The 26,164-nt window shown below is 36.1% G+C and overlaps 1 protein-coding gene across 13 annotated transcripts in view; it reads left to right on the forward strand.

Annotated features, from left to right (window-relative positions):
• hmg20a (high mobility group 20A) overlaps positions 1-16,679 on the forward strand; it is a 94,965-nt gene extending 78,286 nt beyond the window's left edge. For 4 of the 13 annotated variants that reach the window (XM_073941808.1, XM_068217325.2, XM_073941807.1 and 1 more), the window contains 8 exons: positions 4,639-4,714; positions 7,764-7,973; positions 10,493-10,625; positions 11,068-11,105; positions 12,718-12,793; positions 14,004-14,219; positions 15,212-15,344; positions 16,330-16,679. In XM_073941808.1, coding sequence (XP_073797909.1) covers positions 4,649-4,714; positions 7,764-7,973; positions 10,493-10,625; positions 11,068-11,105; positions 12,718-12,793; positions 14,004-14,219; positions 15,212-15,344; positions 16,330-16,333 — 876 coding nt within the window. In that variant the 5' untranslated portion in view covers positions 4,639-4,648 and the 3' untranslated portion in view covers positions 16,334-16,679. 13 annotated transcript variants of the gene reach the window in all.
• Positions 16,680-26,164: the final 9,485 nt, after the last annotated feature.

Here is a 26,164-nt window from a genome sequence, read left to right on the forward strand (position 1 = left end):
TTTCTCTTACCGTCACTAATTCTTCCTGACACAATGGAAAGTGTTTATGGAAACATGGATGGTCTTCAGCCTGTAATTCACACTTTCCCTCAGCACTTCAGAGTCGCTGTGAGGAAGGTAAGTGTCGAAAGCATCTGTAAACTAACAGACGCCTGCAGAAAATCATCGGCACATTTCCATTTTGCCCTTTCAAAATAAGTCTAAATATATGTATTGATGGTGGTTGTAGTTAAAGAAATATCGTATTGTAAATTTATTTTATCATTAATCATTTCTCTTATTATAGTGGACAATTGTTGTTGTTCTTAAATAGAATATGATTTTATTTTATTTGGATTTTTATGTATTTCACTGTTAGTGTTTTTACAATTGTATTTATTAGTTAATTGCTTAATACATTTATTTTAAGATTATTATTATTAATATTATTATTTTATTCAAATACATCTGGAAAATTAATGCATTCTTCTTATTATTTTTTATTTATTATAAAATATGACTTCACATTCAGTTACATTGATAAAATATTGCATTATTATTACTATTATGTAATAATATATAGTACACTTTGTACAGTAATAGTACAAAAGTGTTTTTCGTTTTAATATGATTTTTTTGCACATTAAATACTTTCTTTTTTATTTGTACAATATTTATACATTTACTGTAAATATTGCTAAATATTCATTATTTTCTTCTTCAGCTTGTTTAATAATTGTATTTAATATTTCCTGTTCTTGTTTTAGTTATAATTTTACATTTAAATTTATTTGAACATTAATACAATAAATAGTTGTCATCAAATATTTGTACTATTTTATTTGTAGAATAATTTATTATAAATAAAATGTACGTTTTATTAGATTTTTTGCTTAATTTAAATGTAATGATGATTATTGTTATAATAAATATTACATATTATTTATTTATTGGTAATTTATTACATAAACTAACATCCTCTTATTTATTATTAAATGAAATAATTACATGTATTTATTATTATTTTATATATCTTATTGTTTTTTAAATATTCTCATATTATTGTTTTTAAAACATTATTCTCATTTTAAAATGTAAACTAAAAATCTATATTTATGTATTTTAATTACATTTTGTTTGATTTTTGGTTTAACATAAATGTAATGTTACTTGATTTTTAATGATAAATATTAATTATGAAATAATTACATATATTTATTATTAATTTATATTTTTATTAGTTTATTTTTAAATATGAGCATTTCATTATCATGTTGTGCATTGTTATTACTTATTTTTAAGCACTGTCACCTCACACCTCTTGCTGAGTCCTAGCTAGGTCAGTTGGCATTTCTGTGTGGAGTTCGCATGTTCTGCCTCCGGGTTTTGCAATGGCAGCTGTTGCCCAGCGGAGAGCAGCAAAGCTCTATTATTGAGCCCGTTATCCAGTCTATGATTAAACCGCCTTATATTCTAATAGCGCTGCATCGTTTCAGAAAACAAGAGCACAACAACGCACTTCACAGATGAGGATGAAGACAGTGATGAAGATGAAAAGAAATCTCGGGATCTAGCAGGAGCGCGTGACGGAATCGTGCATCCTGCTTCCTGTCGCCGCGTGATGACGTCAGCCGGCTCCCTGCATTGTTGTGAATCGTATTATTTTTCTCTCCAAAATCTTTGGGAAAAAAGCGTGGAAAAATACACTAAAGGCGCAGTTTTGCGCCCAATTGCAGCTTCAGAGCTAAAGACAGGTGAGATTATTCATATCTGTCAAGTTCAGGATGATTCTTATACGTCTGATGGATTATTATTAATGTAGTCTCCACAATCTTCATCAGTCCTATAAACGTAAGTTACAGGAGCAGTATGGTGTCAGAGAGGTAAAATAATGAAAATGTTGCTAAACCTTTCTTTTTATAAAGTACATTAGACTCCAGAATTCTGGTAAATATAGTGGTTTACTCATTTAGAGTATTTTGTGTGTATGTTTATGCTCGATGTTTATGATATTAATGTTGTTTTCATAAATACTGTGTGTGCGTGATTGTTATACTTACTATACATCGTTACACACACTTTATATTAAATATACTGTATATTTATTTACAATTCAGCTATTAAAATATAAATATGTTTATATTAGCTACATTTTAAAGCTACATTTTATAGTTATAAAGCTACATTTTATTGTTTATGAAAAAAAGTTATTAGTGAGGTAAAATAATGGCAATGTTGCTTAACTTTCCTGTGCATGAAGTAAATTAGGCCTCAGAGTACTGGTAAATATAGTGCTTTACTCATTTAGAGTATTTTCTTGGATATTTGTACACAGTGTTTATGATATTAATGTTGTTTTTGTAAATACTGTATGTGTATGATTGTTATACTTACTATATAACGTTACAGATACTGCATATATATATATATATATATATATATATATATATATATATATATATATATATATATATATATATATATATATAAATTGTATCATTTATCAATTGAGTTATTAAAATGTAAAGATATTAATTGCCATACAATTATGCAGCTATATATATTATTATTTACGAAAGCATATGGTATTAGTGAGGTGAAATAATGGCAATGTTGCTAAACTTCCATGTTCATGAAGTAAATTACACTCCAGAGCACCTGTAAATATAGCGGCTTACTCATTCAGAGTATTTTTGAATATATTTGTGGCGTGTGCACAATATTTATGATAATAATTTTGCTTTTATGAATACTGTATGTGTATGATTGTTATACTTATGCACATACTGTATATTATATATAACTCATCGTTTTGATATTTGAGTTCTTAAAATGTAATGATATCAATTGCTGTACAGTTATACAGCTATATATTTTATTGTTTACGAAAAAATCTGATGTTAGTGAGGTAAAATGATGGCAATGTTGCTAAACTTCCATGTTCATGAAGTAATTTACATTTCAGAATACCTCTAAATATAGTGGCTTACTCATTTACAGTATTTTTGAATATATTTGTGCACAACATTTATGATTTGAAGGTTGTTTTTATAAATACTGTATGTCTTGAATGGTTATACTTACAATACACATACTGTATATTATATATTGAGTTATTAAAATGTAAAGATATTAATTGCTGTACAGTTATACAGCGATATATTTCATTGTTTACGAAAAATATGGTGTTAATGAGGTAAAATAATGGCAATGCTGCTAAACGTCCATGTTCATGAAGTAAACCACATTCCAGAATGGTATATTTTGTGGTTTATTCATTTAAAGTATTTTTTGTGTACTTGTGCGTGATAATATTGATGTTGTTTTTATAAATACTGAATGTGCATGATTGTTATACTTACGATATAACGTTACACACACTGTATATTATATATACTGTATTTCTTTTCACAATTTAGATATTAAAATAGAAATATGTTTATTGCTGTACAGTTATACAGCGATATTTTACTGTTTATGGAAAAAAATATGGTATTAATGAGGTAAAATAATGGCAATGTTGCTAAACTTTCCTGTGCATGAAGTAAATTAGGCCTCAGGGTACTGGTAAATATAGTGGTTTATTTATTTAGAGTATTTTCTTTTATATTTGTGCGTAATATTTATAATATTAATGTTGCTTTTATAAATACTCTATGTGCGTGATTGTTATGCTTAATATATATACACATATACTTACTGTATATTATATATAATGTATATTTGTATTGAATTATTAAAATGTAAAGATATTTAATGCTGTAGAATTATTATAGACTGTAAAAAAAATACAGCTATCTAGCTTATTATTTACAAAAATGTTATAACATTTTGTCAGTAATGTTAAAATAATATCTAATGACATTTTTCTTTTGTACAATTTATTGTTCATATTTAAGGTTATATATATATATATATTTATATAAATATCAGCTGGTGATTATTTATTAATTAAAAAACATTTATACATGTTTTGATTTGACTTTTCTGTTTGGCAATATAAGATTAAAAAAAAAAAAATATATATATATATATATATATATATATATATATATATATATATATATATATATATATGTGTGTGTGTGTGTGTGTGTGTGTGTGTGTGTGTGTGTGTGTGTGTGTGTGTGTGTGTGTGTGTRTATATATATATATATATATATATATATATATATATATRTGTGTGTGTGTGTGTGTGTGTGTGTGTGTGTGTGTGTATATATATATATATATATATATATATATATATGTGTGTGTGTGTGTGTGTGTGTGTGTGTGTGTGTGTGTGTGTGTGTGTGTGTGTGTGTGTGTGTATATATATATATATATATATATATGTTTATATATATGTATATATATATGTATGTATGTGTGTGTGTGTGTGTGTGTGTGTGTGTGTGTGTGTGTGTGTATATATATATATATATATATATATATATATATATATATATATATATATATATATATATATATATGTGTGTGTGTGTGTGTGTGTGTGTGTGTGTGTGTATATATATATAGATATAGATATACATATAATTCATACTTTTTGTAATACAATTAGCCCAAACACTGGTCGTGATGTCACTAAATTATCTGTAAATGCCGAGTGCAGTCGTTTTCACTTTTATCATCACTGCTATTTATGTGACACTAAAGGTCAGAGGTCATGGAGGAGCAGAGCGGGTCACCGGGAGCCAATACTGACAACAGCAGCCAGCGGAACGGAGATGAGGTGAGCAGATCGTCAGCGGTCTTGTTTATAAACTTGACTTGCGCACATAATGGGAATGGATATATGCATACGCCACTTTTTACGCTGAGATGTCTTTGGCAGGAGAATGTGCGCAGCTTTAAGTAAACTCTTCTAACTTCAGTATTAACTTAATTCAACCACTTTAAATCGTCATATGTGAGCCATAATCATTATTTGATAATTTAATACTAATTTATTCTTCCATTTATTTTTAGGAAGGGTCTACTTAAAGTTTTGTAACTGAGGCATGTACATAAATCAGGCTTGTAATGTTATTACATTTAATATGATTAATTAAAGCTATCATCAATTATACGTTATCAGTACATGAGTTCACAACATGTTTAATTAATACACCTTTTAAGGGATAGTTCACCCAAAAATAAAACTGACAGACTATTTAATTTTAAGTGGTCAAATAAGTGGTTTTAAACCTTTATTTTGAAGAATGCTGAAAATCTGTAATTAATTACTTTCATAGTAGGAGAAAGATAATACTATGGAAGTCAATGGTTAGGTGTTTTCAGCTTTCTTCAAAATATCTTCTTTTGTGTTCAACAGAAGAAAGAAACTGGAACAAGTAAAGGTTGTTAAATTGATTGCAGATTTTTATATTTTTGGGTAAACTATATTTAATGTCATAACAAGGTCTTAAGATGACTAATAATTACAAAAGAATATTGATCTCTTCTTGTCAAAAGAAAGGTTTTATCTCAGAGATTTTCTAAAGCTGATACTATTAAAGTTAGAACTAGATACCTGGCATTTCCCTTGCTACCTAAATGAAAGAAGTGCATTTCAAAACAATTAATGACAATTTCTTTGAATGTGATTTAATTTGGAAAGTAATATATGTACTTTATGCTTGAAAGATTGAAAGAATCTCAGAAACATTTTTTCTTTTCTTTTTTTCTTTTTTTTTTTTTTTTACTGTTGTACTGTTGCCAAATCCTTTAGGGACAAACTGTTGGAGTGGTTCAAAACGAAAAATGTAATAGTTGCTGTTTTGCTATTGGCTGGAGCGACTCAAAGTGAACTGAAAATAAACACTAATGGGAAGATTTTAAGGGCAGAATATCAGAATATCTGCTGAGGTTTTCACTCATTCATATTGTTTTAAAGACTACATGTTTGCACCTAGACTCTGTTTTTTTTTTCTAAATTAGAATTAATCAGATCCAAATAATATCTTTTATCTGTTTATTTTAATATAATTGCATAACTGAAGTATTAGAAAACATAGCAAATAAAAAGGACAACGTTCTGTTGTGGCGAGGCAGTGGCGCAGTAGGTAGTGCTTGTCGCCTCACAGCAAGAAGGTCACTGGGTCGAACCTCGGCTCAGTTGGCGTTTCTGTTTGGAGTTTGCATGTTATCTCTGCCTTTGTGTGGGTTTCCTCCGGGTGCTCCGGTTTCCCCCACAGTCCAAAGACATGTGGTACAGGTGAATTGGGTAGGCAAAATTGTCCGTAGTGTATGAGTGCGTGTGTGGATGTTTCCCAGAGATGGGTTGCGGCTGGAAGGGCATCCGCTGCGTAAAAACTTGCTGGATAAGTTTTCGGTTCATTCCGCTGTGGCGACCCTGGATTAATAAACTTAATTAATACTATTAATACTAAGCCGACAATAAAATGAATGAAGGAATGTTCTGTAACATTCAATGGTTATGTAAGAAATATTGTCATCGCAATCTCAACAACAATATTGCATATTGTCCCAGTATCGTGCAGCAATATATCACAAAATTATCGATATCACGATAATAGTATATGTATCGCAGACGTGTGATATTTATCTATTGATTGATTATCTACATTTGACCAATCAGATGAGGCCTTACTATCTTTATCCTCGCCTTCCCAGTAGTTGCTGTTCTGCTATTGGCTGGAGCGACCCAAAAGGTGAACTTAAGATATGAAATTAGTGAATTAGATCTGAGCAACATATTTTAGCTGTTTATTTTAATATGTTCATTAAATATATAAAATAATTGAAAACATAACTAATAAAAATAGCATTGTTCATTATCGTGATAATAGTATATGTATCACCAAGCATTTTCACGGCAATTCATAACTTTTTGATTAATGGCTAATTTGTATGATCGTATGATCTAATTCGTATGATCTAATTCGTACAATTTGCTCGTACAATTTGCTCATTACCCAGTGACGGTTGGGGTTAGGGGTGAAGTTGGGTGCCACACCTACTTTTTAAAATCGTACATTTTTGTACGACTGAACTCGTACAAATTTGTACGAATTAGCCACTAAACTGAAAAAACGTAAAATACTTCTGTTTCCTCATGAGATCAGGCTGGTATCACACGTGTGATATTTATCTATTGGTTGTTTATCTAAATTTGACCAATCGGATGTTCCGATCCTTACTATCTTTATCCCCGCCTCCCTAGTAGTTGCTGTTCTGCTATTGGCTGGAGCGACTCAAAAGGTGAACTTAGATCTGAAATTCGTGAATTAGATCTGAAAATATATATTTTAGCTGCTTATTTTAATATCATTACATATATCAAACATTTAAAAACATACCTAATAAAAAGGGGTATGTTATATTCTAAGAAATATTGTTACCGCAATTCTCGACAACAATATCGTATATTTTCACAGTATTGTGCAGCAATATATCGCAAGATGTACATTATTGTGATAATAGTATATGTATCGCAGACATGTGAACTTTATCCATTAGTTGATTATCTAAATTTGACCAATCAGATGGGGCCTTACTATCTTTATCATCGCCTCCCTAGTAGTTGCTGTTCTGCTATTGGCTGGAGCGACCCGAAAGGTGAACTTAGGTCTAAAATTAGTGAATTAGATCTGAAAAATATATTTTAACTGTATATTTTAATATCGTAATATAAGTAAAATATTTAAAAACATAGCTAATAAAAATAGCCTTTTTCTAGGGAAATGTTATATTGTAGGGAATAACGTTATCGGAATACTTGACAACAATATCGCAGTATCATGCAGCCCTAATATGTAAAAAAAAAATGTTTTTGTCAGAAACCTCGCAGAAGCAGCTGGACCAAAGGCAGGAGAAGGAAGAAGCCGCTGAAGGACAGTAATGCCCCCAAAGCCCCGTTAACAGGATATGTGCGCTTCATGAACGAGCGGCGCGAGCAGCTGAGGGCGGAAAGACCCGACGTGCCTTTCCCAGAGATCACCAGGATGCTCGGCAATGAGTGGAGCAAACTGCCTGCGGACGAGAAACAGGTCAGGACATGCGCATCTAATGTATAGACCTGTAAACATTGGAACTGTTTTATAGGCCGCTCATTTTGCCTATTGCACCTGGTTTACTGTTAGTTTACTGTACTGGTCGTATTATCATAATATCCAGAGGAGAACAATTAGACCACTTGGTTTTTCTTTCAGAAATAATGTGATGTTCTTCATTCAGAATTTGAAGGATTTTAGTGTTTGTATACCATGCTAGTAGAACAGTGGTTCTCAAAGTGGGGGTCGGGACCCACCAAGGGGTCGCGGGACAACGAAAGGGGGTCGCCTGGTGATTTCCAAAAATGTATTTATTTTTATTAAACCATAAGATATACCATATGTTATCCATAACCTACTGAAGAGAAAAAAATAGTCATTTATATTTACTATATACTAGTTACTATAGTTGCTTATAGTTACTAGTTCTATTGGATTGCGACCCCTGGGGTAATTACATTATATTAAAGACACAGCAATAGCGTCAGATGCAGCAGATTGATTTTATAACACCAGCTTAAACTTTCTGGCCCATTTACAGCACTCGCATACATTTTTAAAAAATTAAACGAAGATTAGACTTGGGTCTATTGGTGTGTGTGCGCCATTGCGTGCAAGGTTTCTGTATTGATAACCACCTCAGAGGATATTGGGGGTCGTGAGTCACTGGCATTGTTATTTTGGGGGTCATAAGCTGAAAAGTTAGGGAACCCCTGTAGAAAAAGATAACTTTAAGGGTTTGTTCACCCAGGAATTTAAATAAGCCATTAATTTGGTCATGAATCCTTCACCCTATATGACTGTAATCTTTATGCTGAATTCAATTTAAGTTTTTATGTATATACAGTAGGGTTGCAACAAAAAATCGATGAAATCAGTATAAATAGATTACTAAAATTGTTGCGAACGAATTTCATAATCGATTCGTTGTGTCGCGCGACACGGGGACGTTTGATTATTAAAAAATACTTTAGTTCAGCTCGGAGCGGAGTAATCACGGGCTTTCTCGCACACTGTTCATCGCCTCAGACAGGGATGAGGAGGAAGGGAGTTCAACAAAAGGGTCCTGCTTTTGTTCCCTTTAGAAGTGAGAACTGTAAAGTCCCTGGTGCTGATGTTTTACTCGTTATCCAGCTTGACAAGCATGACAAGTTAGCGTTAGCTCGTTTAGCTTTAAAGCGGCAACTGAGAAAATCAAACTGAGCTTTTGCCGTCGGTGTCTTTTTAAAAAAAATACATCATTCTCTATCAATAAGTTTGTGTTTGCAAATCCAGATCATTACAATAATACAAATGTTTTTATTTGGCTTAAAAGTGTTTAAAATTTGTCCTTGGTTTTAACAAATACATTTAATTATAGCTGCTTCGAGAGCATTCAACTCATAAATCAACACACTGTTCTCCCCTACATTTAGGTTCAAGTGCACGCTTTTTAAAGTAAAAATATCAGTATCGGTATTGATATCGGTGATACTGGCCCTGTATTTACTTGGTATCGATACCAAATTTTGCAGGATCGCCTAGCCCTATTAAAAAAGCAAGTAGACACATTGCTTTTAAAGTGGTCAATTAATTGCTCCAAACGCAGCACATTTACTTAGTTTATTTAGGGAAAACAAGCTAACTGCATTTTAGAGTGCAGCGCTTGTGAGGCTCTATAAAAAACACTTGCAGCATATCAACAGTAGGGGACGTGTCTAGTAAATATAGTGATGATATCAAAAAAGGGGTGTGGTCTTGTTGGGTTATGGACTGTTTGTTTTTGGTTCTTTCAAATAGCAGCACCTTTTGGAAAAATAGGCTTAGTCCACATTTAAGTGATCCGGTCTCTCTAATCCAGGGGTCACCAACCTTTATGAAACTGAGAACTACTTCTTGGGTACCGATTAATGTGGAGGGCTACCAGTTTGATAAACACTTCTCAAATAACAAGTTTGCTCAATTTACTTTTAATTATACGTAATGTTTTTGGTAATAATTAATGATATTCATCCATGTGAAGACACTGGTCATGTTAATGATTCTCACAAAAGTCATCAATGATTTAACAGGGTAGGAAATACCCTGTATTTAATGTATCAATGTGCAACACTTTATTTTTATATATCTCTTCAAATATTGACATTTTTAGATTGATTACTTCTATATTAGATGAAGCTTACTGGTAAGTGGCGCTATGGTGAGCTATTTTTAGAACAGGCCTGCGGGCAACACATGTGATCCAGGTAGCCCGCGGGCACTATGTTGGTGACCCCTGCTCTAAACAAATGCTTCCTCTACTCTTATTAGTTCAATCATAGCCTAGTCTATTATGATTGGCCAAAGATTTGTGAAGGAAAGACTAATAACTATTTTTAGCAGATCATGACCTATACTGTAAAAAAAAAAAAAAGGAAGAGTGTCTTGACGAAATCTGAACACAAGTGGCCTCAAAAGACACATTTGATTGAAAGCATGTAATTAACAGGTGGAAACAGCCTCAGAGACTAACATAAAACTATTTCATTCTGTCTCAGCGGTATCTGGATGAAGCGGACAAAGATAAGGAGCGCTACATGAGAGAACTGGAGCAGTATCAGAAAACCGAAGCGTATAAACACTTCAGCAGGAAAGTGCAGGAGAAACAAAAAGGAAAGAGGCACAGAGGAGGTACGAACACACAGACACATTGAAAATGAACGTGGTGAATGTAGAAAATGGGTCAGAGAAGAGTGACGACACAGCCAATCAGAACACACTTGATGGTTTACTATAAAGGTGTGTGTGGAGCAGGATTTTAGACCAATGTGATCAAACTACAAAAGCAGAAAGGATGAAATGTTGTGCAGCTTAAAGGGGCAGTTCACCTATTTTCACCCAATATTTATTCTTCAATTAATCCAAACTAACAGAGTTTCTTTCTTCTGTTGAACACAAATGATATATATTAAACAATGTTGGAAATAATATTTAATAGTAATAATAAAGCAGCCACTGACCTCCAGAGTGTTTTTATTCCTGCTATGGATGTGCATTGTGAATATATTTAGGTGAATTGGTCCTTTAAATCACGTCAAATCTAAATTTCCCTCTCTGTCGCTGTGTTTATCAGATGCTGGAAGGCAGGCGCCTGGTGAATCCCTTCATGAGGTAAAATGCCCCGCTCAGAATCTGCACACATTTGTCATTTTGTGGAGAAGCTGGGATAAACAAGAGACTGTGGGTTTCAGGCCTGGAGGTTCGAATGAAAAACTGTGGAATCTTAAACTGGGATCTTGGAAACGTCAACAATAACTTCAGGATTTCTGAAAACATGTAATTAGCTAGAGTTTTATACAATTATGGGATGATGCTGTAATCACTGTATTCTATGATAAAGTTGTAGAAAACAATAATAACCAAAAACACTGAAAGTTTTACAAATCAGGTGAATTTAATTTATTTGAAAAAGTTTATAGTAGTTTTAATGATGAAATACATTTTTTACAACTGTGTGCATTATAGCATACCTGTCATCACTGGGATGTGAAAATAAGGGATATGCCCACCATAATAAGGGATCACCACCCCCCCCCCCCCCCCACCACCACCACCACCCACCCAAAAAAAAAAATCCCCAAATTACTAAATATGTTAATTTGGAGCTGTTTCATTGTAAATAAACAGTTAAATGGTCAGTAATATATTTTACATTTATTATTAACAAAAGAAAAATAAATATATACATAAGCAGCAAATACATTAGCAAACAGTTCAGCTTATTAAAATTAATAGCTATTATAATGAAAATAGCTAAATCAAGCTATGAATCTCATTAGCCATTTCTCCACTGAATAACTTACACACAAACAGCAACGAAAAAATCTCTTATTTATTAAGATTTTTTTTTACATTAAATAAGGTGTCACTTTAAAAATACACACATCTAACGTTATAATGACAGCATTTGACTGCTTTCCTAACTTTTTATGCTCATTGAAGACGAAATTAGTTGTGTTTGAAAAAAAAAACCCACCAAGATCGACAACCTTATATGTTATTGTTATTAAATATGTGTGTATGTCTGTTTAAACACGCACCCAAAAGCCAGACTTTCTCTCCGCTTCAAATCGCGTGTACAGAATCAGTTTGGGAAACAGCATCTGTTTATCACCGTCAGCTGTCAGTCATGCACCATTATATGACTTTTTTGAGGATTGTATAGGATGGACGACGGCACCTGTAATCAAAAGGAAATGGAATCGCGCCGTTTTTAATATTTATTCATAAGTGTTTTCATTTCTATACAAAGCGAAAGCACAGAAGACTCACGTTTTAGAGCAAGGGGCGACCCCTGTTGGTTTGCCGGTATGGGTTGCGTATAGGGAGGCTCGGCTGTTTAGAGAAAGACTGAAAATGCGGGAAAATACCTTTACAGGATGATAGCGGGATAGAACAGTAAAATACGGGAGAATCCCGGGAAAAAAAAGAGGGTTAACGGGCATGCATTATGGATGTCCTGATAAGGTTTTTTGCCCTCGAGTCCAAGTCATTTGATTTTGAGTATCTACTGATACCGAAACCCGTCCCATACTTCTTTTGTACGTAAAAAAGAATAAAGAAGAGCAAAGAAACAGATACACGACGTTCCTTATTTTCTACTTAATTCACCTCATTTAAACATTAAGGTTTAGTGTTTTGAGATTCTGAGCAGGTCTGTATGTGCATTTCTGACTGTTCTGCATAAGTAACATAACGACTCAAAGGTTGTTTCTTCTCTCAGAAGGATCTGGAGATGAAGGATCGCTCTGTGTTTGACATTCCTATCTTCACTGAAGAGTTTCTGAATCACAGTAAAGGTGAGAGCAGACGCTGATCAATGTGTGAGTCTGTCTGCTGTTTAACATAGAGATCATGATTCTCCCACAATTCTGAATAGACTTAACAAAACTTAACAAAATGAAAAGCAAATTAACTTTTCGGCTGAGCCTGAAAGGTCTTAAGGCTGATTTATACTTCTGTGTCAAGGGATCAATTTGACTCACGGCGCCATGTATTTATACTTTTGTGTGCTGTTTGTGTTGCTCTGCAATAACACTTCCGAACCACTAGCTGGCAGTAGGTTATGTTTTTCTGTGTTGAGTTTCTTTGTAAGTGTTTTGTTTTTCTGAATACTGAATGAATGTACAAGTAGCTTAAACTCACTCATTCAGAGGCAGGAACTGGCCGGACGTGCAACAACTTTAATCATAAGGTAAACACAAAACAAAAGTTTTCATCTGGAGCTCCTTCACAGGACTCGACACTTAACAGTAAACAATCGCTCCATCGGGCTCGCAGCTCTCAGCACCGCCCACACTCGTCACTGCTACCAAGCGGACCAATCACAGAGCTTGCACTATGCATCATTACGACATGTAGTCACATTTTTTAAGAGGTGCGCCTCAGCGGTGGCGATGTGTCTGCGACCGTGTGAAGGCTGCACCGGAGCATACATGTGCGCTTGACGCAGAAGTATAAATCAGCCTTAACGGCCGGTAAACTTCAAGCTGATGCCAAACAACTAGTAGCGACAAAACCCAACTGGGTTGTCGCCTCATGTTAGCTCATGCCTGGAGCAAAAAGCTGCCCGTGAACACACCAAACGGACGAAAGCCAACTGATTCAAGAGCACACATTTTGTGTCTTTGCAAGAGCATGTGTCTTTCCACATCGTCCACATTTCTCGTTCAGGACGGCAAAACCAGAACTTCTGACAAGCGCAAAGCAAGCTGTAAACAAAGCGGCCTTTAGCATCATCATTATTATCACAGTAATTGTCACTCACCATCAAGCGAAACTACAGCCAGTCTCTTCGTGTTCCCTCTTCACTTGAATTGTTTACTTGCTACATCACATCATTGAGTCACACTCTGGCTCTGATTTGTTGCTGAATAACCACTTATTTTACATATTGTAAAAAGGGGCATAATCAGTCCCCTGTTCTAGTTGTTTTTTGAAGAATTTAATGAAAAAATGTGTACATGTTGTGCCTTTGACATTGACTGTGTGTGTGTTTGTTTGCTCTAGCGCGTGAGGCTGAAATGCGGCAGCTGAGAAAGACTAATATGGAGTATGAGGAGCGCAACGCGGCGCTGCAGAAGCATGTGGAGAGCATGCGCTCCGCTGTGGAGCGTCTGGAAGGAGATGTTCTTCAGGAGCGCACCCGAAACAGCCTCCTGCTGCAGCACCTGGAGACCCTGCGCTCAGCCCTCACGCACAGCTTCTCCACCGTCCCGCTCCCCGGTCAGACCCTACAATACATTTGCAATTCACATATTTAATACAGTCTACACTACCTGACGAAAGTCTATCTACAACAAATAATAACTTGACTTCTAGTTGATCATTTGGTATAAGAAGTGGCTTATATGAAAAGCAAAGGCCTCTAGATTACGCTTATTTTACCAAAATGAAAATGATCATGCCTTGATTTTTTATTTAATTAGGACAGTAAGGTCTGACTTTGCTTAGACAAAAGTCTAAGTGCTCCAGTTTCCCCCATTGTCTAAAGACATGCGGTACAGGTGAATTGGGTAGGCTAAATTGTCTGTAGCGTATGTGTGTGAATGAGTATGTATGAATGTTTCCCAGGGATGGGTTACAGCTGGAAGGGCATCCGCTGTGTTAAACATGCTGGAGAAGTTGGCGATTCATTCCGCTGTGGGGACCCCGGGTTAATAAAAGGGACTAAGCCGAAAAGAAAATGAATGAATATATTAAAAGTATTAATATAATTAGATATATTTATCATGTGTTTTTCTTAACCCCAAGCACAAAAAAAACACAAATTACCGCAATATAAAAATATATTTTAAAAAAACGTTAAAATAAACTGAACAACAACAATTAGCCGCTTTCAAAAGATTTTTATGGATTTTTTAAAAACAGTTTAAAGTTGGAGATTTTCTAATTACATTTTCCTAATTATTATTATTATCTTTATCATAATTATCTACTAATTTTGTTTTTATAATGATTAGATAAAAACATTTTCCTGCAGGATCATTTTTGATAAAAAAATATGTTTGCCTGTGGTTCCATCCTGAAAGATATATTAGTTTTATTCCCTAACCAAGATCTCTTTATGTGATTAATAAATACACTGTGAGCCCAAATCCTACAGATAACCCCATGATAATGATGTTTCTTCAGTGGATCAGCTGTTTGCATCATGTGAAAGACTTCTATAAGTAGTATATATTTTTGTCTTGACTGATCTTTGCATGTTCCTGCAGGCAGTGGAGAGACGCCGACACTGGAATCCATCGATTCCTACATGAAAAAGCTCCACAGCCTCATCCTGTCTAGTCCGCAGGACCACCAGCACCTGATCAGCACCGTCCGGGACGTGGTCAACCGTCTCGACAGGTAACCACATGCCACTGATTTACTGAGGGAGGAAATAAGTACTGGACACGTCATGTGTTTTTATGGGAACAATATTTCTAAAGGAGCTGTTGACGTGAAATAGAACCAGGTTTTGGTAAACGTGCATTGCTCATGTCGGCGCAATAGCCTTGTGGTTGGTGCGTCAACATATGGAGCAGTAGCAGGGCGTCCCTTGTTCGAATCCTGGCTCAAGAACATTTCCCTACCCTTCCCCCCTCTCTCTCTCTCTCCAACGACGCTTCCTGTCTAAATACTGTGCCATCTAATAAAGGCAAAAAGGCCAATAGTACAATATAAAAAATAAAAAAAATAAAAAACGTGCATTGCTCAGGTGTGTTTTTTTTACACGGACTTCAACAGAGTGTAAAAATCTTGATGGTTCTGTAGGTCTCGTCTATCAAATCTGATCTTTATTTCGTATTCTCTATTGGATTTAAGTCAGGTGATTGACTGGGCCATTCTATAGCTTGATTTTCTTTCTCTGAAAGCATATGAGAGTTTCATTGGCTGTGTTTTGGATCATTGTCTTGCTAAATTGTCCACCCCGGTTTCATCTTTATCTTCTTGCTAATGTAAACGTTGTTCTGAAGAAGCTAACATTCATTTACAATGAGGACGGGCAGAGGGTTGCTGAAGAACTACTGAGAGTTTTCAGCTACTGTCTGGGCTTTCCATGCCTTATACATCCCTTTCTTCATGTGTTCAATACATTTTCCATGTGTCATTTCATTTTATTACTCATAACTTAATTTGTAAAGTAGATGTGCATAGTAGTTAGATGCGTTTGTTTTGCAGATTTGAATTTCTTTGGTTGTTACCAACATCTGGTGAAATTTTCAAGTCAACAGTACCTTTAGAAATATGTTTTCTGAGAAAAATGGCGACAAGTTCAATGCTTATTTCCCCCACTGGATATCTCAATATGATCTGAACATCATAATAATCTGCTCTGATTCACCTGCAGGTAATTGAGAGGCCCCACCCCCAATGCAGTAGCCCCTCCTCCTATCCTGTGACGACCATGTTTTTTTTTTTAGGGTCAAGTGGTTGTTTTCCTATTTATATTTTTACGATGCCATTTTTATCTGCTCGTTTTTATTATTTTGCCATGCATTACTGCCACGTTATTTTAACAACAGCGCGAGTTCATCTGCATGTACACTTGTGCGTTGATTTTAGGCTCGATTTTATACTCGTTTTATGTTGCGTAAGAAAGTGCGACGTTGTGAAAGGTGGATTCATTTGTAGCTGGAATTCTCTGTATGTTGTTCTTGACATTGGAAGAATTGAATAAAGCAAACGTATGATGATGTTGACGAGCGTCTGATTCTCTTTCTCCTCAGGCTCATCCGAATGCGTTTAATTAATTAGACTTTGCTCTTCTGGGATTAAGCACTCGAGACAGCAGTGTTATAGTTCTCAGCACAGACGCTTTGCTCAACTGCACACGCTCCGGAAGGCAGGTACTGAACAGCTGTAACCCAGTTGGGCTCAAGCAGGTGTGAATTAATTAACGGTTCTACATGTCTGGGGTGAGGTACTTCAGTGTTTTTATTTAATGTAATCGTTCAAGTAGGTTGTATAAGAGGGAATCCATTAATGGCGCCATTTTTTTTAGCTTCGCTTGTTTTGGAGGCATTCATTCACAGATATTAAAGTATTGTGAGAGTATTGTGAAATATTTGTGGAAGTGGGCGGGGCTAAAAGCTTTGAGGAGCAATTTTGTACTGATATTTGCGAGCATAATGAGAAAATGATAATTAAATATATGGAGAGCGCCTCAGTTAGGCTATAGAAGTGGGTGGAGCTAAAAGTATCTATGTGTACCTTGAATATATGAATATTCAAGAGCAAATATGTATATATTTTGAGAACAAAGTGAGATCAACTTGATTATGGCATTAATGAGGAAAGAAAAAAGCTGTTTTGGTGATTATAAACACTTAAAAAAAAAAAGGTTTCACATAATTCATTCATATTTTCCCACAATACACAAATACACAAATCAATTAAAGTAACTATTAACGAATTAAGCGAACTGAACATAAAGCCATTAAGTTTTCCCTAAAAAATCTCAAGAATTGTGCTGTTTCAGCTCATTTCAAATAAGTAGTTTAAACACAAATATTTTGAGTTTAAGTGATAAATATTGAAATACTTGGAGAATATAGTAAGATGAATTGGATTATGTAAGTGTGCGGAACTAAAAGCCCTTTGCATGATACAGAAACCTAACGGAAGTGGGTGGAGCTAAAAATCGTTCTGATGTAATTTGTAACCAATATTTAACGCTTTTATGCTGTGGGAACATAGCGAGACAAACTCTATTATTTCAATATTTTCTGATCCAGTTTATTATTGTTGTTATTATTATTATTATATTAAACAAATAGTTAAAACCGCTAGACTTAATCAGTTAGTGAAGTGAGTGGAGCTAACTGGTATGGCATCATGGGTAATGTTGTTTTTTGTTTTTTTTAGCGTTACTCAGGTTCCACCCCCACCCCACCAATGGTTCAGAAGTTATCTTTTTTCCCAATATAAACAATAAGACTGTCACAATTTAATCAAACTCAAAATGATAGTTTATAGCTACAATTTTTGCACACAAAAATCATATTTTGGATCTAAATGTAGTGTAAAAATTATTTTTGGCCCTCTGTAAATGTTTTTAGAGAGCACAGGTTGGCTACAGCTGCACAGGACTCCAGGACATGTGTAATATCCTGTCTGTTGTCATGTCCATTTCCTGTCAGACTGCAGGACTTCCTGTCATCTGTCAGGAATGGAGCGAACACCGTCCAGATGATCTAACTTCCTTTTGAACTTTGTGTCCTTCATTGTGTATAAAAAAAGAAGACAAAAACAAAATATGGAAATGGTCCCAAATATGGAAATTCTGTCATTTATTTATTCAGCTTTATTCTCTGTCTCGAAAGCACTTAATATCTTTGGAGACATTTTGTCCGTGTTGGTTTTGTGAACTACTTATTCTTTGGAAACATGTCATTGAATCATTTAATCACAAAACCAGGTCAAATGATTCATTTGTGATTCAGACCTTTCCGTTTAGTAAGTTGAGACTCACTGACTCAATGATTATAACTTTCCTCAGTGCTATTATATGACTTACACTATCTGACAAAAGTCTTGTCGTCTATCTCAGTTGTAAGAGCAACAAATAATAACTCGACTTGTAGTTGATCATTTGGAAAAGTCTCAGAAGGTCGATGTTTTATGATGAATCATCTGTTGAACTGCACCCCAATCATCACAAATACTGCAGAAGACCTACTGGAACCCACATGGACACAAGATTCTCCGAGAAATCAGTCAAGTTTGGTGAAGGAAAAATCATGGTTTGGGGTTACATTCAGTATGGGGGAAGAGATCTGCAGAGTGGATCACAACATCAACAGAGGTACCAGGTATTTGTGCTGCCCATTAGAAATCTGCACATGACTGAATTTTTAGCTTCGCTCCCGCCAGGTTTTATTCCACACCCGACTGCTCCCGCTGAATATTCAGCCTTTGTTCACCCGCTGCCCGACCCGTCTCATTTTCTACCTGACCAGTTCCTAAATTTAGATCTGGTTTTCAAAATCTCACGTTAAAATTTAGTACAATGTCAGCGCCAATACCCTAGTGGTTAGTGCGTCAACATATACTGCCAGGTGCTTGTGGTGACCTGAGTTCGATTCCCGGCTTGAGGTCCTTCTCCGATCCTTCCCCTCTCTCTGCTCCCTATACTTTCCTTTCTGTAAATCTCCACTGTCCTGTTAATAAAGGTAAAAAACCCCTATAAAAATAATCATTAAAAAATAATAATAAATTAGGTACAACCAAAAGAGAAAGATAACAGATAAAACTAGGTTGTGCAAGGATTGTAAGCTAAATGTCAGTTTTGATTGCCCCTTTGTGATGAGACATGAGTGCCACCTTAAAGAGTGACGTGTGGTGAAGTTTGTAGCTGGTGAGGCAAGGACTCTTTCAGAGTCAGATTTACAAACATATCCACTCAATATGTTTGCCAACCACTGAATGTGTTTCATATATCATATCTGTATAATTTCTATGCACATAGCAGGCACATATTGGGCCAAGGAACGATATAAAATGTATAGCGAATAAATTTGCCTCCCAAAAAAACAACCAACTGGATGCTACTGAGTCCCGATAGCCTATAACTGGTGACACACAGCACCACGGCTTATACACGCTCTCTCTAGCTGTCGAACATGCTATACTGTTAGACCGACCAGTCCCGTTCAAATTACTCCAGTGTTACCAACCGCTAACGTGTTTTATTCAGAAATTTATTCCCCCACCACAAGAAATTTGGTCGGGTCTCGCGGATCCCACAGTACAGTCCTCTACTACCCATTACATTATAAACCACAGGAGAGGGCAAATTCTTTAGCAGGATAGCGCTCCTCACACTTTAGCCTCCACATCAAAGCTCCTGAAGGTACAGAAGGTCAAAGTGTTGCAGGATTGGCCAGCCCAGTCACCATAGATGAACATTATTGAGCATGTCTGGGATAAAATGAAGAGGAAAAAAACAAAATTTCAAGACAAACTCATGTTTTGAAGAAAAAGTCAGAATTGTGAGATATAAACTCAGTATGGGGGCATGTGAGAGATCTCCAGAGTGGACGGCAACATCAACAGCCTGAGGCATCAAGACATTTGTGCTGCCATTACATTATTAACCACAGGAGAGGGCAAATTCTTCAGCAGGATAGCACTCCTCACACTTCAGCCTCCACATCAAAGTTCCTGAAGGCAGAGAAGGTCAAGGTGTTGCAGGATTGGCCAGCCCAGTCACCATACATAAACATTATTGAGCATGTCTGGTGTAAAATGAAGGCAAAAAAGCCAAATTTTCGAGACAAACTCATGTTTTGAAGAAAAAGTCAGAATTGTGAGATATAAACTCAGTATGGGGGCATGTGAGAGATCTGCAGAGTGGACGGCAACATCAACAGCCTGAGGTATCAAGACATTTGTGCTGCCCATTACATTACAAACCACAAGAGAGGGCAAATTCTTCAGCGGGATAGAGCTCATTTTCAAACTTCAGCCTCCACATCAGTTCCTGAAAGCAAAGGTCAAGGTGCTCCAGGATTGGCCAGCCCAGTCACCAGACATAAACATTATTGAGCATGTCTGGGGTAAGATGAAGAAAAAAAGCCAGAATGATAAGTCAAACTCAGGTTTGCAAGAGTAAGTCAGAACTGTGAGCTACAAACTCAGACTTACAAGATAAAAAGTCACAGTTACTTATTTTAGTATTCCTCCGGCCATTTTGATGACCTTTTCCTTTCAAACCTCATGTTTCTAAACCATACAACTGTTCATCTTTATCTCTCCTCTTTCGCCCAAAGCGACCAAAAGACAGCTGATCTGGGGCCTGCTGTTTGTGAATGCAAGAACTCATAATCACAATACGAGACTCTCTTCGACCCTCGAGATGTTTTTCATTTCCTCAAACGAGAGAGAAACAACATATTAAAGAGGAGAGGAGAAAGGAGGACAGGATCCATCAGGGTTAGGATGTGGCGCGGTTGAGTCATGAGATTGTGGAGCTCATTTCCTGAACATCCACCCTGAACCCGCAGACAATGCAGTCACACAAACCAATAACCCACACACAATGAGCTCAGCAACACTTTCCCTGAATCAGCTTTGTCCTGTCAGGGGGGGGGAAATAGGATTTTCTTGCATTTCCTGAAGCTGATGACAACCCACTTCTGTCATCCTTCAATATTCTGCTGTAAATGGAGCCGCCGTGCAATAGAGGGAAAAATATTTCTCTGATATTTCACAAAGAAGAGCTGCGGTCAGATATGTACTAGATTGATACTGCGCTGATGGTTTATGCATGAGTCTCTGAGCTGACGCAAAAGCATAAAAAACCCTATTGGCTATCAGGAATAATTCATGCCCTTTCTTCTACAGGAGATGAAAAGAAGAACGTTAGGCTGAATGTTCACGCTGCTCATTTTTACACTTGATAAAAGTGTAAAGCCACTCTATTAATCTCTACAATGCTGAAAGAAGCATAACACATGAAGTCAGAAGGGATTTGTGCTTTGAGGTCAGCTCATTTGTGTCACACACTTTGAATTGTACTGCAGCGTACGAATTTTACATTGATGAATAAAGGGGTCAACTTTTTCAGATTGTGTAACACTAGCTTCAGTCATTTATTTATTTTTAACTAAATCTAATTTATTAATACAGCAAATTAAGGTTTCCAGGGATATTTAGTGACTCACAGTATCCTCTGATTAGCTCTTGCAGCTATTACTGTAGGTCAAACTATACAAAACTGCTGCTAATTAGACTTTTTTCAGGCTTTATATCGATACAAACACATATTTTATGAGAAAACAGTCTTGTGAACACTTCTGATGTCTGTCGGTGCTCTAGAGTTGCTCAGTTCCAGACTGTTGAATGATTTTTTTTCTCGCATATAGGTGTGATTATGCATTCACAATGGTATGAGCCGTTATAGGGGTGGTCAGATGTATATTCATATTATTTATTATGTAATTATTAACATTATTATTTTAAAAAACATCATAGCAAACTATTTCTCTGTATTAAAGTGCTGACCTCCTATACATCTTGTTTTGACGTTCCTCAGAGGGGATCGTGTTAGTTAAGGGGGTCAAACCCCCCTTTAATTTGCACCCTGCTTTACTGTGAATTAATCCTTTCAATAATTTTCCTTTGGCTTAGTCACTTATTCACCAGGGGTCACCACAATGGAAGGAATCACTAACTATTCCAGCCTATGTTTTACGCAGCGGATGCCCTTTCAGCCGCAACCCAGTACTGGGAAACACCCACTGATTTACTCACTCCATATTGACTCCACAATTTAATTAATCCAATTCACCCAAACCACATGTGTTTGTACTGTGGGGGGAAACCGGAGCACCGGGAGGAAACCCACGCCAACATGGGGAGAACATGCAAACTCCCCACAGAAATGGCAACTGGTCCAGTCGGGACTTGAATCAGCTGCCGTTTTGCTGTGAGGCGATAGTGCTAACCACTGAGCCACCCTGCTGCCCCCTTTACTGTGAATATATTGAGAATGATTAAGATAAAAATTGGCCTAAATCTGCCTATCAAATGACTGAAACTCTCAAAAAGATGTTGTGAAATTAATTAGACTCATTTGGTCTCTGTAGAGGGATTCGGGGGCTTGGAAATACTCAATTACACATAATAACAAGATTTGCAACCTTCTGCCACCATAGTATGAATATTTATACAGATTTTACTTAACTTATTTAATAAAACAAGATGAAGATGTTAACTAACGCAAGAGTAAAAAGTTACCTCACATTAAAACCCTGCAATGTTGACTTGGTGTAAATAAAAATATAAAACAGGATATTCTGGCGTAGAGGTTGGCGTTTCTGGGTGGAGTTTGCATGTTCTCCCTGCCTTCGCGTGGGTTTCCTCCGAGTGCTCCGGTTTCCCCCACAGTCAAAAGACATGCGGTACAGGTGAATTGGGTAGGCTAAATTGTCCGTAGTGTATGACCCTGCTAAAAAATCCAGCTTAAACCAGCCTAGGCTGGTTGGCTGGTTTTAGCTGGTCGACCAGGCTGGTTTTAGAGGGGTTTTGGCCACTTCCAGGCTGGTTTCCAGCCATTTCCAGCCTGGTCTTAGCTGGTCAGGCTGGAAAATGACCAGCTAAATCCAGCTAAAACCAGCTTGTCCAGCCTGGTTTAAGCTGGAAATAGCTGGTTTTGGCTGGGCTCCCAGCCTGCTAGGCTGGTCAAGCTGGTTTTAGCTGGTCATCTCCCAGCCTAACCAGCTAAGACCAGGCTGGAAATGGCTGAAAACCAGCCTGGAAGTGGCCAAAACCCCTCTAAAACCAGCCAACCAGCCTAGGCTGGTTAAAGCTGGATTTTTCAGCAGGGGAGTGTGTGTGTGAATGTGTGTGTGGATGTTTCCCAGAGATGGGTAGCAACTGGAAGGGCATCCGCTGTGTAAAAACTTGCTGGATAAGTTGGCGGTTCAATCCGCTGTGGCGACCCCGGATTAATAAGGGGACTAAGCCGACAAGAGAATGAATGATTCTGACTTAAGGGTATTCAATTTATTCTGCTATGAAAATCTACAAACCAGAGGTTTTAAAAAGTAGTGGCATCTTGGAAATTATTTGTGTGAATTATCATTTAAAATAGCAGACGTGTCTGGAATTGTCGAATCTGGCATCTACATTATCTGTAGCTAACAAGTTAGCATTTTAGCATTTCTGGTTACCTCACTCATCCTGAGTTCAACAGTTTTTCTGAAGAGCTTTTTGACTAAGATGCCTGAAATAAGGCCTGTGGTAAATAAGATCTTTTAACTTGTCGTTTTACAGCATATGTGTTTTCAAACATGAAACGTCATGTCAAACAAGATTCTTACACATTGTGTTCATAAGGATAATCTTCACAAGTGAATAATAATAAAACAGTTTTACAGTTGTGTTCAGAACTGCGAAACTGTATTTTTTGAAGCATATTGATATCTTTATGAAAAATTATCTTTAATTTATTGATGGAAATATTTTCCACATTTTATCACTTGCCTGTTATAAAATATAGTTGGATTGAAGGGGGGCGCGTAAAAGTTGAAGCCGCATACCCATCAGTAAATGTGCAGTTGCGCCCCTGCTGGCTACTTATTAAGAGTGTGGCACTGCTTTGATGAAAATATATTGTGGGTGAGGTTAAAGAAATAGTTCACCCAAAAATTATAATTTACCAACCATTTAGAATAGGATAAGATAGAATAGGATACACTTCATTTGTCCCCGAGAGGAAATTTGCCTTGGGCAAAAAGGTGCTACAACATTGCAGACAGTAAAAAAACAAAAAACAATTAAGAACAAACAATTAAGAACATACATTGTTTACAAGATAAGACCTTATATAAATATGAAATATATAAAACACAGAACCCAGTCAAGGTGCTAATATACTACACATGCAGTGTTATTGGTAGAGTTCAATTGAGGTAGGAACAAACGAAAGCTTCAGTCTATTAGACATTGGCATTCTCTGCCCTTTTCCTGATGGTAACATCTGATAGTCACTAAAAAGAGGATGTTTGGAATCAGCAGTAATATTTATGGCTCTTCTCATAACCGCCTGTTCATCTAGAGTCTGTATGGGCTTGTATTGCTTTGTTCCTATTATTTTCAAGGCTGTTTTTTGAATATGAACCAGTTTATTTTTCAATTGAACAGACATGTTTCCAAACCATTCCATAGCGAATAAGACTCTCAAACATAGGTCTGTAAAAAACATGCAAGATACCCACCCCATAAAATCTCAGCCTTCTTAAAAAAAATAAAGCCTCTGTTGTAGCATAAGCTGTCAATGTGTATTAACACTGTCCATAGACTCAGGGGCGCCCCCAAGGGGTGGCCAGGGGTGGCCACGGCCACCCTTGTGTAAACTCTGGCCACCCCTGTGGCCACCCCAATATGATAGTTGCTGATATTAATAAATAAATGAATAAATAAAATGCAGCCACTAAATTATTGTGGATTGATCAGCGCCACTGACGAAGCTGATTCACTGAGATTGCACACTTTTTATTAAGAAATTATTATTTTTGAAATGAGAAAGTTGTGTTTCATCTGATTGAAAACCACAAATCCAAAATAAATAACTAGATGCATTTTGAAATCTGCTTTTCAAAATTTTGTTGGGTTTTTGTTGGTTTATTAATTCATTCATTAATCATACTCATTATTCATAATTCAATAATGTTGGACATGGCATATATTGTATGTTGTACAAGAAATAACTTACCTGAAAGAGGTTTTAGACTAAATATTGATTTTTATTTGGTTTGCACTTGTACTTGCGGAATAAATTACAATATTTCAAGAGTAATTATTGGAATTCATTAAAACTTCATTATTTATTTTACCAAAAACAAAAATATAACATTAGTCCTTATTCAAAATATATACACAATTCATAATTTTTTGTGTGCCACCCCAAGATTTGTTGTGGCCTTACTTGGCCACCTGTAAGAAAATTTTCTGGGGGCGCCACTGCATAGACTGTCCATATAGAACCCCAGGTATTTGTAGGATGTAACTTGTTGTATCACTGTGTCTTTAATGATCACAGGCCTGTGTTCAGAAACACTTCTTGGGTCAAGGAGCATTTCTTGTGTCTTTTTTACATTTAACACAAGACAGTTCTTATCGCACCACTGAATGAAATGATCAACTTCACTGGTAGGATGATAGGTCAATGTCTTTGTGTAAAAGACTTAAAATGGCATTGTCATCAGCATAATATAATTATTAGAATGTACTTACTCTCAAATGTTTCTAAACCTTTAAGAGTTTTTCGCTGAACACAAAGAAGATAATTTGAAAAATGCTAGAAACCTGTAACCACAACATAAAACTTTCATTATTTTTTCCGGTTTAGTCCCTTTATTAATCTGGGGTCGCCAAAGTGGAATGAACTGCCAACTTATCCAGCAAATGTTGTATACAGCGGATGCTCTTCCAGCTGCAACCCATCACTGGGAAACATCCATACACACTCATTCACACACATACACTGTGAGCAATTTAGCTAATTTACCTACAGGCACATCCCTGCTGAAAAATCCAGCTTAAACCAGCCTAGGCTGGTTCGCTGGTTTTAGCTAGTCGACCAGCCTGGTTTTAGAGGGGTTTTGGCCACTTCCAGGCTAGTTTCCAGCCATTTCCAGCCTGGTCTTAGCTGGTCAGGCTGGGAGATAACCAGCTAA

Source organism: Danio rerio, chromosome 25, assembly GCF_049306965.1.
Source record: "Danio rerio strain Tuebingen ecotype United States chromosome 25, GRCz12tu, whole genome shotgun sequence".
In the NCBI taxonomy this organism is placed as follows: Eukaryota; Metazoa; Chordata; class Actinopteri; order Cypriniformes; family Danionidae; genus Danio; species Danio rerio.